General features: G+C 43.2%; 1 protein-coding gene across 1 annotated transcript in view; it reads right to left on the bottom strand.

Annotated features, from left to right (window-relative positions):
- Window positions 1-9,497: 9,497 nt before the first annotated feature.
- Window positions 9,498-14,268, bottom strand: part of LOC110492265 (DENN domain-containing protein 5B) — a 59,976-nt gene continuing 55,205 nt past the window's right edge. Inside the window, exon 21 of the mRNA XM_036951202.1 lies at window positions 9,498-13,301. Coding sequence (XP_036807097.1) covers window positions 13,118-13,301 — 184 coding nt within the window. The 3' untranslated portion in view covers window positions 9,498-13,117. The remainder of the gene's footprint in view (window positions 13,302-14,268) is intronic.

The raw sequence follows: 14,268 nt of genomic DNA, 5'->3' as shown, positions 1-14,268 counted from the left end.
TATTGGATTAATAAATATTGTAAGACTCCAACCATCTGCCTCCTGTGTCTGCATCTGAGTCTAGCCTTGTGTCATGATACCTTGTACTGTGCTCACTTGAACAGGACAGTGGTGAGGAGGGCTTTCGTGAGCAGATTTTGTCATGAAAATTTGTCATCAAAATCGGGCAGTCTCTGGATTTATGGAGCTTTCAAGATAACTGGGAACTCTGGGGGGGGGGGGGGGGAACCAGGTTGAATCATGAGGATCACTGACAACATGATTCAGGTTGAAGCTCTAGAAAGAGGCCAGAGTTCCTGACTTGGAATTCCGAGTTGGATGACCATTCTAAATATATTTTCCCAGTCTGAGTTTTTTTTTAACAAGTTCCCAGTTGTCTTGAACTCACTGAACTCATTCCCCAGTATAATTTTTTTTATATCCTTTGGTCTGATGAGTCCAAATTTGAGATTTTTGGTTCCAACCGCCGTGTCTTTGTGAGACGCAGAGTAGGTGAACGGATGATCTTTGTGAAGCATGGAGGATGAGGTGTGAGGGTGCTTGGCTGGTGACCGTGTCAGTGATTTATTTACAATTCAAGGCACCCTTAACCATAATGGCTACCACAGCATTCTGCAACAATATGCCATCCCAACTGGTTTGCACTCAGCGGGACTATCATTTGTTTTTCAACAAGACAATGACCCAACACACCTCCAGGCAGTGTAAGGGTTATTTGTGTAAGGGCTATAAGAAGGAGAGGGATGGAGTGCTAGTGATGGAGTGCTGCATCACATAACCTGGCCTCCACAATCACCTGACCTCAACCCAAATGAGATGGTTTTGGGATGAGTTGGACCGCAGAGTGAAGGAAAAGCAGCCAACAAGTGTTTAGCATTTGTGGGAACTCCTTCAAGACTGTTAGAAAAGTATTCCAGGTGAAGCTGGTTGAGAGAATGCCAAGTGTGTAAAGCTGTCATCAAGGCAAAGGGTGGCTACTTTGAAGAATCTCAAATATAACATATGTTTTGATTTATGTAACACTTTTTTGGTTACTAAATGATTCCATATGTGTTATTTCATAGTTTTGATGTCTTCTCTATTATTCTACAATCTAGAAAATAGTAAAAATAAAGAAAAAACCTTCAATGAGTAGGTGTGTCAAAACCTTTGACTGGTACTGTATATGTAACAAAAAAGCTGTAGAAACAAAATAGCTATTGTTTTGTCCTCCAAAGAGGTGGATGGGTTAATTCAAAATAAAAATAAAACATTAAAAAAACACGTAGGCTATTATTCCTCAAGTATAATTTCAGGTAATAAAAAAAAAAGTAAATTCCAGAGGTGGCCAACCTTGCTACCATGATCCCTGATTCAGCCCGGCAATAGCACAGTTGATTATCAACTAATTATGTGTGATAAGGTGTGTTAGTGCTGGGCTGGAACAGAAGCCTGTACACCCAGAGCGGTTGGCCTGCTCCAGTTTTAATAGGTTTATACATTGTGTGTGACTTTTAAACTGTATTTTTGTTCACAACATTTGCTAACATAAATACACATATAAACCATGGTAAACAAGGATGTACCCTTATTCTCTTGAGACAGTCATTGGGACCTCTTCATCTGCAGACAGGGTTTCACAGAAAAAATCACAATGAAACAGGCTTCATTGTACTTTAATTAGACAGCACTGAATGTTATGTTGCTATATCTCTGTCCTCAGTTTTTTCTCGCTAGGGACCTGAATTGGAGAATATTTTCATTATTCCTCCCACAAAGGTACCTGCCCTTTCCAGAGTAGCCTACCTTCTCTGACAGCTGGAGCTTCTAATTCTTTCACCCTCTTCCATGGCTGTTAGCTAGCTAGCTGCCTAGCTACAAATGCATTTCGAGTTTGCGTTTTTAATTTCTAATGATAAACACATTAGGATAGCTAGCTATAGCTAATATGAAGTTAGCTAGCTGGTGATATTTAATTCACTTAGCTAGCTATACAGTATGTCAATTACGTTAGCAGCGCCTGTCAAAAATGTTATCATATAACTCCAGTGCTAGCCTCTCTACACTGGCTTCCTGTTAAGGCAAGGGCTGATTTCTAGGTTTTACTGCTAACCTACAAAGCATTACATGGGCTTGCTCCTACCTATCTTTCCAATTTGGTCCTGCCGTACATACCTACATGTTCGCTACGGTCACATGACGCAGGCCTCCTTATTGTCCCTATAATTTCTAAGCAAACAGCTGGAGGCAGGGCTTTCTCTTGTAGAGCTCCATTTTTATGGAATGGTCTGCCTACCCATGTGAGAGATGCACACTTGTTCTCTACCTTTAAGTCTTTATTGAAGACTCATCTCTTCAGTAGGTCCTATGATTGAGTGTAGTCTAGCCCAGGAGTGTGAAGGTGAACAGAAAGGCTCTGGAGCAACGAACCGCCCTTGCTGTCTCTGCCTGGCTGGTTCCCCACTCTCCACTGGGATTCTCTGCCTCTAACCCTATTGCAGGGGCTGAGACACTGGCTTACTGGTGCTCTTCCATGCCGTCCCTAGGAGGGGTGCATCACTTGAGTGGGTTGAGTCACTGACATGATCTTCCTGTCCAGGTAGGCACCCCCCCCCTTGGGTTGTGCCGTGGCGGAGATCTTTGTGTGCTTGTCTCAGGATGGTAAGTTGGTGGTTGAAGATATCCCTCTAGTGGTGTGGGGCCTATGCTTTGGCAAAGTGGGTGGGGTTATATCCTGCCTGTTTGGCCCTGTCCGGGGGTATCGTCAGATGGGGCCACAGTGTCTCTCTACCCCTCCTGTCTCAGCCTCCAGTTTATGCTGCAGTAGTTTATGTGTCGGGGGGCTAGGGTCAGTCTGTTATATCTGGAGTATGTCTCCTGTCTTATCCAGTGTCCTGTGTGAATTTAAGTATGGGCTCTCTAATTCTTTCTTTCTCTCGGAGACCATGCCTCAGCACTACCTGGCCTGATGACGCCTTGCTGTCCCCAGTCCACCTGGCTGTGCTGCTGCTCCAGTTTCAACTGTTCTGCCTGCGGCTATGGAGGAGCAGGAGCAGTAGAGATACTCTGAATGATCGGCTATGAAAAGCCAACTGAAATTTACTCCTGAGTTGCTGACCTGTTGCACCCTCAACAACCACTGCGATTATTATTATTTGACCCCGCTGGTCATCTGTGAATATTTGAACATCTTGGCAATGTTCTGTTATAATCTCCACCCGGTACAGCCAGAAGAGGACTGGCCACCCCCCATAGCCTGGTTCCTCTCTAGGTTTCTTCCTAGGTTCTGGCCTTTCTAGGGAGTTTTTCCTAGCCACCGTGCTTATACACTTGCATTGCTTGCTGTTTGGGGTTTTTGTACAGCACTTTGTGACATCAGGGATTTATAAATACATTTGATTGATTTGATTGATGTGAGTTAATCTGCACACTAAGTTACTGTAGCAAGCTAGCAGTAAACTTTAAGAAAAATAATTTTCAAAATATATTTACTTACTTGAATAGGTTCTCCCACTGACTCTATTTTCTGTGTCTTTAGAAAAACTAAATATATAAATGTCCTAAAGCAAAAATACACACAAATAATATTATCTGATGAAATTGCTTTAGAAAGGGGCACAAGACAGGGATGTCCTCTCTCCCCCCTGCTGTTTTCACTGGCAATTGAACCACTTGCATAAATTCATTGGTCAGGAACCAAACGTAATATGTATAAGTATTGGTAAACATAAGTATAAACTAAACTCATTTGCAGATGATCTCCTAATATACCTGACCAATATTGAAAACTCAATATCTGAAAATCTCAGGATATAAAATTAAAGTGGAAAAAACAAAATATTGGCAATAGGAAAAATAAAAATAATAACTCATGATCTGCAGCAATCCTATAAGTGAACCACAAAAAATATCAAATACTTTGGATGCCTTATAAGTGACAACAAACAACAAATATATAAAGATAACTTCATGCCATTACTCAACAATATGAAAGCAGATCTAATTAAATGGAACAATCTTCCCATTAATCTTACAAGTAGAATAAACCTCTTCAGAATAGCATGGCTCACAAAGTTTTTATATGAATTCTCGGTAATACTGTTTACCCCACCAAAGATATTAATAAAAAAAGTATACTCTGTCATAACAGACTTTATAAGGGCAAATAAAACTCATAGAATAAAAAGGCAAGTTTTACATCTTCCTAAGTCTGAGGGTGGTTTTACGTACTGTCACGGATCCCCCGGTACTGCTGCTCATTCCGTTCACCAGCTCCGGCCTTCTAGGCATCACTGAACTGGATTCATTACCACCAACCCCAAACTGTCTTGTCTCATTACGCACATCTGGTTCCCATTCCCCCTGATTAGTATGTTATATTTGTGCCCTCTGTTCTCCATTGTCCTTGTCGGCTATTGTTACCATGTCCGTTGGTCCTGTGTGTACCTGTGCTGTTGGATCAGCTTCCATGTATTTGTGCACTTGTTTTACGGGCCTTGCCCCGTGTATTATTTAGAGATTTACACCTCTCTCTTTTGTTTGGGTGGAGAAAATAAAAAAACCTATTACGTATTCCTGCGCCTGTCTCCGATCATTAGACAATGTGACATTTATCTGTGAATTCTGAAAAACTATCCAAGGATTGTTCCATAGGGTGGTGTTTTTAGGGAGTGATATTGGTTATTTTAGAATACGTTTAATATTCTTCCATATTGTTATAGTGTTCATAACTATGAAGTTGTTAATGTTCTTAGCTTTTTCCTTTGAAAAAAGACATGTGAAAAGATTCTGGGGATGAGCATTACACCACAAACCACGGGCTCAGCTTCCTACAGGGCAAGCGGAGGGGCAGGTTCCGGGTGGAGAGCCAGACCCGGTCACCTGGAGAGAAGACAGGCGCCTCACTGCGGTGGCGGTTGGCCTGTTTCTTGTGCCAACGCACGGCCTGCTGGAGACGATTGTGCTCAGCGTTCCAGGTCTCCTCAGCATCCCGAAACCACTTGTCCACAGCAGGGGCCTTGGTCTTGCTAGGATGCCAAGGTGCCAGGGCCGGCTGATACCCCAACATGCACTGGAAAGGAGTGAGGTTAGTGGAGGAGTGAAGGAGGGAGTTCTGCGCGTACTCAGCCCAAGGTAGAAAATATGCCCACTCCCTCGGCAGGTCCTGACAGTAACACCTCAGGAACATGCCTACCTCCTGATTGACCCCCTCCACTTGCCCATTAGCTTGAGGACGGTACCCGAAGGTGAGACTGACCGTGACCCCCAGGCGTTCCATGAACGCTTTCCATACGCTTGAGGTGAACTGAGGGCCACAGTCTGACACAATGTCCTCCGGGATCCCGTAGTGCAGGAAGACGTGGGTAAAACGAACCTCCGTGGTTTGCATGGTCGACGGGAACCCAGGCAGAGGAAGGAGGCGACAAGCTTTTTAAACCGGACCACAACAACGAGAACGGCGGTGTTCCCCTGGGAGGGGGGAAAGTCAGTGACAAAGTCCACCGAGAGGTGAGACCAGGGTCATTGTGGAACCGGCAGGGGAAGGAGCTTTCCATAAGGGAGGTGTCTGGGTGTCTTAGACTGGGCACAGATGGAGCAGGAAGAGACGTAAACCTGGGCTTCCCTAGCCAAGGTGGGCCACCAGTACCTCTCAGTCATGCATGCGATGGTACGGCCAGGATGACCCGACACAGGCGCCGTGTGCTCCCAGGCAAGGAGGCGGTCCCGCACACCCATGGGTATGTAGATGCGGTTCTCCGGGCACTGTGCAGGTAACGGGTTCTGTGCGCAGGGCCTGCCGTATGTTGGTGTCCACGTCCCACACCACTGGCGCGATGATGCAGGACAGAGGGATGATGGGGTCTCCTCTCCCTCTCTCACCTCTGCGTCATAGAGGCGAGACAGGACGTCCACCTTCACGTTCTTCAAGCCTGGCCTGTAAGAAAGCGTGATTTGGAACCTGGCGAAGAATAGATCCCACCTGGCCTGTCTCGGGTTTAGCCTTCACTGCCCTGATGTACTCCAGGTTGCGGTGGTCCGTCCACACCAGGAAAGGGTGTTTGGTCCCCTCCAGCCAGTGCCTCCACTCCTTCAGAGCCTTCTTGACTGCCAAGAGTTCCCAGTCCCTGACTTCGTAGTTCCTCTGGACGGGGCTCAGCTGCCTGGAGTAGAAGGTGCAGGGCCACAGCTTTGGAGGGATTCCTGACAGCCCACTTGGAGTTTGCCAAAAGGCACCTAAAGGACTCTCAGGCCATGAGAAACTAGATTGTCTGGTCTGATGAAACCAAGATTTGGCCTGAATGCCAAGTGTCATGTCTGAAGGAAAACTGGCACCATCCCTATGTTGAAGCATGGTTTTGGCAGCATCATGCTGTGGGGATGTTTTTCAGCGTCAGGGACTGGGAGACTAGTCAGGATTGACGGAAAGATGAACGGAGCAAAGTACAGAGAGATCCTTTATGAAAACCTGCTCCAGAGAGCTCAGGGCCTCAGACTGGGGCAAAGGTTCACCTTCCAACTGGACAACGACCCTAAGCACACAGCCAAGACAACGCAGGAGTGGCTTCAAGACAAGTCTCTGAATGTCCTTGAGTGGCCCAGACACACCCTGGACTTGAAACCAATCTAGCATCTCTGGAGAGACCTGAAAATAGCTGAGACCTGACAGAGCTTGAGAGGATCTGCAGAGAAGAATGGGAGAAACTCCCCAAATACAGGTGTGCCAAGCTTGTATCATCATACTCAAGGCTGTAATCACTGCCAAGGGTGCTTCAACAAAGTACTGAGTAAAGACCCTGAAAACCTTTATTTAACTAGGAAAGTCAGTAAGAACAAATTCTTATTTACAATGACAGCGTTCACGGGTCCATATGGGACTTCCAATCAAAGCCGGTTGTTATGCAGCCTGGAATCAAACCAGGGTCTGTAGTGATGCTGCTAGCACTGATATGCAGTGCCTTAGACCTCTGTGCCACTCTGGAGCCCACTTATATCAATGTAATATTTCAGTTTATTATTTATAATACATTTGCAGAAATTCCTAACAAACTATATGCTTTGTCATTATGGGTTATTGTGTGTAGATTGATGAGGGGAAAACAATCAATTTAATCCATTTTAGAATAAGGCTGTAACGTAACAAAATGTGGAAAAAATCAAGGGGTCTGAATACTTTCGGAATGCACTGTATCTGCATTGACCCTTCTTGCACACATCTCTTTTGACTCATCACATCTGCTGCTGCTTCTGTTTATCTATCCTGTTGCCTATTCACTTTATGCCTACCTATATGATCATATCTACCTTAATTAAAGTTGAAGTCGGACGTTTACATACACTTAGGTTGGAGTCATTAAAAATCGTTTTTCAACCATTCCAAAAATGTCTTGTTAACAAACTATAGTTTTGGCAAGTCAGTTAGGACATCTACTTTGTGCATGACACATGTCATTTTTCCAACAATTGTTTACAGACAGATTATTTCACTTATAATTCACTGTATCACAATTCCAGTGGGTCAGAAGTTTACATACACTAAGTTGACTGTGCCTTTAAACAGCTTGGACAATTCCAGAAAATTATGTCATGGCTTTAGAGGCTTCTGATAGGCTAATTGACATAATTTGTGTCAATTGGAGGTGTACCTGTGGATGTATTTCAAGGTCTACCTTCAAACTCATACTGCTCAGGAAGGAGACGCGGTTTGTCTCATAGAGATGAACGTACTTTGGTGCGAAAAGTGCAAATCAATCCCAGAACAACAACAAAGGACCTTGTGAAGATGCTGGAGGAAACAAGTACAAAAGTATCTATATCCATATTAAAACGAGTCCTACATTGACATAACCTGAAAGGAAGAAGCCACAGCTCCAAAACCGCCATAAAAAAGCCAGACTATGGTTTGCAACTGCACACGGGAACAAAGATCGTACTTTTTGGAGAAATGAAATAAAAATAGAACTGTTTGGTCATAATGACCATCGTTATGTTTGGAGGTAAAAGGAGGAGGATTGCAGCCGAAGAACACCATCCCAACCGTGAAGCACGGGGGTGGCAGCATCATGTTGTGGGGATGCTTTGCTGCAGGAGGTACTGGTGCACTTCACAAAATAGATGGCACCATGAGGAGGGAAAATTATGTGGATATATTAAAGCAAAACATCAGTCAGGAAGTCCAAAGTTGTGGCAAAATGGCTTAAGGACAACAAAGTCAAAGTCAAGGAGTGGCCATCACAAAGCCCTAACCTCAATCCCATAGAAAATGTGTGGGCAGAACTGCAAACGCGTGTGCGAGCAAGGAGGCCTACAAACCAGACTCTGTTACACCAGCTCTGTCAGGAGGAATGGGCCAAAGTTCACTCAACTTATTGTTGAAAGCTGGTGGAAGGCTACCCGAAATGTTTGACGCAAGATAAACCATTTAAAGGCAATGCTGCCAAATACTAATTGAGTGTTTGTAAACTTCTGACCCACTGGGAATGTGATGCAAGAAATAAAAGCTGAAATAAATCATTCTCTCTACTATTATTCTGACATTTCACATTCTTAAAATAAAGTGGTGATCCAAACTGACCTAAAACAGGGAATTTTTAATTGGATTAAATGTCAGGAATTGTGAAAAACTGAGTATAAATGTATTTGGCTAAGGTGTATGTAAACTTCCGACTTCAACTGTACCTCGTACCCCTGCACGTCGACTCGGTACTGGTACCCCTTGTATATAGCCAAGCTATCTTACTCATTGTGTATTTATTCCTTATTATTATTTAAAAAAAAGTTTTTGCATTGTTGAAGTAAGCATTTCACTGTTACTCTACACATGTTGTTCACGAAGCATGTGACAAATTTGATTTGATTTAACCCCCTCCATGTCATCTAACTATCGCCAGCACGAACAAATATTTTGGTGTTTACCGAGTATATCATGCACAAATAAACATTTGTATGCTTTGCTTATCTGATTGAGCATACCTTTCTTGTACTTATATTGTATTTTTGCAGTGGGGTTTTCATATAAGCCCTTTTGGGATTCCAACTCACCTGCACACTGTTTTCACCAGTTTGCATCTGGGCTGTTGTAGGGCAGCCCCCGAAGTGACTCTTACATTTATCTACACTCTGTGCAAAAGGTTTTGTCTTTTCAGGAATTCAGCCTTTTCTGTGTTGATCTCCCGATCCCCCATTGTCACACCTCTGAGAAGCAGAGGTTCTTTTGTAATTACATCATGTATATCTGATATCTAATTAGAGATGAACTTTACAGTAAAACTATTGGTCAACAACTGAGATGCTTATAAAAAGGGTTTCATTGATTCATTGTTCTCTCTCTCTCTCTCTCTCTCTCTAATGCCTTGTAACTGAAGCTTTATGCCCTCTATGTGAATCCTTTCATTTTACAATGTAATTCCATTCTCAGACATTTCTTAATGGCCTGTTACTGTAACTCAGCTATCGGGCTGATGGGCTCATTGCTTTCAGTACATGAGTCGTGAGAATCATATCACCCGGCAAACAAAGCAAACAGTTTATCTTAGACTTTAATCTTTAACGACACGTTTCATAAATATTCAAAGGAACAATAATACATTATTGCTTACCCTCATATCTATGTTCAGGTAATATTAGTAGAGACTTGGTCATTGTGGCTTTGACTAAGGACAGTGCTTGCAGGACAACGCACGAGACAGTATCTTGGGACCTTGTCAACAAAGAAAGCACATGTAATATCAATATAATATGAAGCTTATTTCTGTACTCAGTGTTTCGACCTAGCAATTACAATTAAATAAGCATCACGATATTACGATCAGAAAATGCAGAAAACACTTTTCTACTCGTTGACAGATTGTTTTCACAAGTCTACTGTAAGTAACATTGTATATTGTGACATTGGATGACTGAAGGACGACTTCTTACTAGGCGACGTTCAAATAAACAAACATTCACAGTAAAAAAAAAAAAAAGAAGCTGCGTGAACAAAATGTTCATTTAACACAAGACCAATTTCAATATTTCACTAATCTATATTTGTCAGCAAAACCAGAATGACCCCGGAGGCAAACAGTGAATCGAACAACACAGATCAATAAGTCAGGGAACATTAAGAGTCGTGCCTCTTATGGCTTCAGTAGGTCAAATAAAACCTCCAATGTACAGGACTAGGCAACTGTTGCACAGAGACAATTTCAAGAAAAAATGACATGAGATTTTGGTAACACTTTAAATCAACTTTCATGAATGGGCATTCATAAACATATTTATTTTAACAATTACCCCCTTTTTCTCCCCCAATGTCGTGGTATCCAATTGGTAGTTACAGTCTTATCCCATCGCTGCAACTCCGGTACAGACTTGGGAGAGGCGAAGGTGGAGACCCGTGCGTCCTCCGAAACATAACCGAGCTGAACAGCACCGCTTCTTGACACAATGCCTGCTTAACTCGGAAGCCAGCTGGAAAGCGACTGTGTCAGCGTGCATTGCACCCAGCTCGCCATAGGAGTCACTAGAGTGCAATGGGACAAGAACATCCCTGCCGGCCAAACCCTCCCCTAACCCGGCCAATGCTGGGCCAATTGTGCGCCGCCCCATGGGTCTCCCGGTCACGGCCGGCTGGGACAGAGCCTGGACTCGAACCAGGATCTCTAGTGGCACAGCTAGCACTGCGCCACTCGGCAGGCCATTAATAAACCATTTATAAACTTAAGTGTTATTTGTAAGCCTTTATAAGCATAATATTTTATAACATTTATAGTTTATAAAGCACTTGATGTTTTTCTTCATGAAAGATATTACAAAGTGTTACCAAGGTTTGGAGGACAAACATGTACACCAGCTTTTGAGCAGAGTAACTATCCTAAATGAATCCATTCACAATGCCCATACCATAAAAATACACATGATTGGCGGGCAGAAAAACTGTGTCGAGAGAATACACCACAGAGAGAGAAAAACAGGGGTGTATTCATTAGTGCATACCATTGAAAACATTAGCAAATATTAGTGTTTCTCATTGGACAAGTTTGTCCCTCCTCGTTTCGGCCCGTTTGGTTCCTAGTGAATACGCCCCTGATATGGCCATGCATACATTTGTCAGGTTTATATTCCCAAGGAAAGCATAACAGCAATAGGATTCAAAGTAGGCCTGGTGGGCAGGTCAAAGTTCATGACCATCACTACCACCGCAACTCTTTTCTCCTCCCTTGTTCTTCACGATGTGAGACATCAAAGCTGATTGGGTAAAAGGGAATCACTCCGCCTCACTCCTCCTACAGACAGATCACAGTGTAGATAAGCATAAGAGGAGAAGAAAGAAAAAACATGTTTTCTTCTGTGTGTATGTACAGTATGTATGACATTGACTGATTTAGTGGACAAGGCAATAAGCCTGCTGTGCTGTGGCATTAGAGGCCTGCAGAAGCTGCCGTTTGGCAGTGGCTTGTTTCTGGGTTCCTTCCCCTCCCAGACACCACCCACAAATAACTTCCTCTTTTCATGAGAGTTCAGCTGTCTAGTTCTGACCAGCCCTGGTGGTTGTGTCTCAATAGTCTAAAGCCTGTGTCGCACAAAGCAATTTGGACGCAATTTCTGTTGTAGACGTAAGTTGCAAACAGGGTTGCATGGGGAATAATTTGTTACATGTAATCAGTCACATGTAATCGGATAAAAGAATAAAATACATGTAACTTTAATCAGCGAGAAAGTAATCGGATTACATTATGAAATTTTGGTAATTCTAAGGTTATTTTACCCTTACATTTTGGACAGGTAACTAGTAACTAACGGATTACATTTCGAAAGAAACCTACCCAACCCTGGTTGCAAGTGACATCTGAGTCCCGAACAGAACGATATGACAAGTCTTGTAGCTCACTGATTGGACATTGCATACAGTCAGTTGGTGAAATAGGATCAATCTCTAGCACTTGCGATGCAATGCAACTAAGTTGCTGGCCATTTTTGTGGGTTGACACACAGAGCAACCCAGATGCAACTTTGTTGCAAGTATTTAAAAAATTGCATTCAGATTGCTTCGTGTGACTTCAGCTTAAAGTAACTTCCTGTCATTGTCTCCTTTCCTTCCTCTACACTGGATCGGACGGGATTGAAGAGATGATGATCCAATGACGAGCTTTGTGCCACACTGCTTACTTACAACTGCCAAATCTACGCAGATGGGTGCGGAAAGGAAGGAGAGAGGACACCGTGAGAGGCAGTCATTAGGGCTGTGACGGTCATGTAATTTTGGATGACGGTAATTAGTCAGCCAAATGACCGCGGTCATCGTTATATAACCATGTGAATAGCAAAACAAATTGTATATATATATATATATATATATATATATATATATATTTTTTAAGGGGCAATCTGCAGTTGCTACATTCATTTTGGGACTTGTGACTGAGTGATATGTACTCATTGATTCTTGAAGAATATAACTTACAAATGCCTCATTTAGTACAAATGTTATACGCCATCAGAACCTAAAATATATGCTTGTTTTTACTACAATGTTTGTAAACAAAGTAAATCTAAAACTAACACTTTACCCTAAAACATGGTTAATACTATAACTCTGACATCATGGATGGTCAGTCTTTGCATCCATAGCTCTGTTTATGAATTTGAGAGTGGTTACATTTCTCCTGCCCCGTCCCTCAGCTTTACAAAAAGCAGGGGGCTTTATTGTTTCAACCGCAGATTGCCGCTTTAAAGACGCACATTTTCTCTCTACTGACTGCTGCTGCAGGGGGGGGGGGGGGCGTTGCCTAGGCAACCGAATACTAGTTTGCTACAACATCCTGCCTGTTTCACCAAGGAGCAACAAAGTTTCATCCGTTGTAGAGTCCGTGTTACAGCAGAAACCGACGCAACCGCACAAATGCCCAGCATCCAATATAGTGGTCAGCTGTTCATTCCACCTCCCCCCCAAAAAAACATGATCATAATTTCAATGGTTATGAAGGGGATTTTATTTTCATGAGTCTTCATCCATAACCGTCAGTTAAGCGGTTATACGGTAATTGTGCCAGCCCTAGCAGTCGCTCGACTCTGTTGAGGTCCTGCTACCCTGTGTACGTTGTGCATTATGTGAATAGGGGTAAAACTCCATATCCCAGTGTCCTCAGCGGCGGTGGGGTTAGAGGTCAACCCCCTTAATGAGGGCCGTCTCCAGGGTGATGGGGAACTCGTGGAGGGTATGAAGGATGCGAGAGAGGGAGTTGACGGCTGCGTGGTCCTGGACCAAAGCCGACTCCTCGTAGAGACGTGCTGTCAGGTGGGACTCGGCCAACAAGGGGAGCCACTGGGGTAGCAGCTGGTCCCTGCCAACACAAAGGGTCAAAGGTCAAATCATAACTTTCTCCAGAGGCCTATTCAGGAAGGCGCAATGCTACCTAACGTTCAGACAGAAATACATTGTGTAAAACAAATCTGATTGCCTACCATGTGAAATAGAGAGATCATGTCAGCTCTATTCATTACATTTCTATCTGCAATGTTCTGAATGTTCCACCTCTCTAAATACACCCGATGATTACTCTGATTAGGACGAAGTTGCCCTAAGGCAACTGATCTAAGCAAAGTTTTGCATTTATGCTAGAATGGTTAAGGATTGGAATTGGCGAGAGGGAGCTGATCCTAAATATGTGCTTATAGGGGCAACTTCTACCTGGAGCTGTTGACTACATCCTCAGATTCAAGTTAGGCATTTTATTTAAAATTCAACAGCATCAATTAAGTGAGCTCATTCAATATGGGTTTTATTTGATGCTTTTTCCAATATAGTGGTCAGTTACTAGCTAGGTGGTCCGTCTCAGGAAAATGTAGATACAATATACAGAAGAGTACAAACAAAGCACCTCAGACCACTTACTACCCAAAATCCTCGCCGAAATAACAGAGTGTGATGTAAACGAGTCAGGTCGGTGACTGTGAGGCCTTGGCGGCTCCAGGAAGGGGCAAGACTGTGCTGAAGCCCCCTCTAGAATAGCCCTGGCACATACACGCATGTACCATATATTGCAAGCACTCGTATGCATGGACCAAGCTACTCCTTACCTACCCCCAGTGAAAAATGTATAGTGCCGCCCCTGGGCCTTGTAGACCAATTAAATAATCAAAATGTTGATTTATTAGCCTATTTGTATTTAGGTATAGCATGTGAAATCATTGTCAAAGGTACCATACACATCTAGATTATTGATGTATTTAAAATGTTGACGTTTTAAAAATGTTGTATTAATTTAACCTTTATTTCACTAGGCAAGTCGGTAATTCTTATTTACAATG

This window comes from Oncorhynchus mykiss, chromosome 2 (genome assembly GCF_013265735.2).
Source record: "Oncorhynchus mykiss isolate Arlee chromosome 2, USDA_OmykA_1.1, whole genome shotgun sequence".
NCBI lineage: Eukaryota > Metazoa > Chordata > Actinopteri > Salmoniformes > Salmonidae > Oncorhynchus > Oncorhynchus mykiss.
This window is presented reverse-complemented; position numbering and strand designations above follow the sequence as displayed.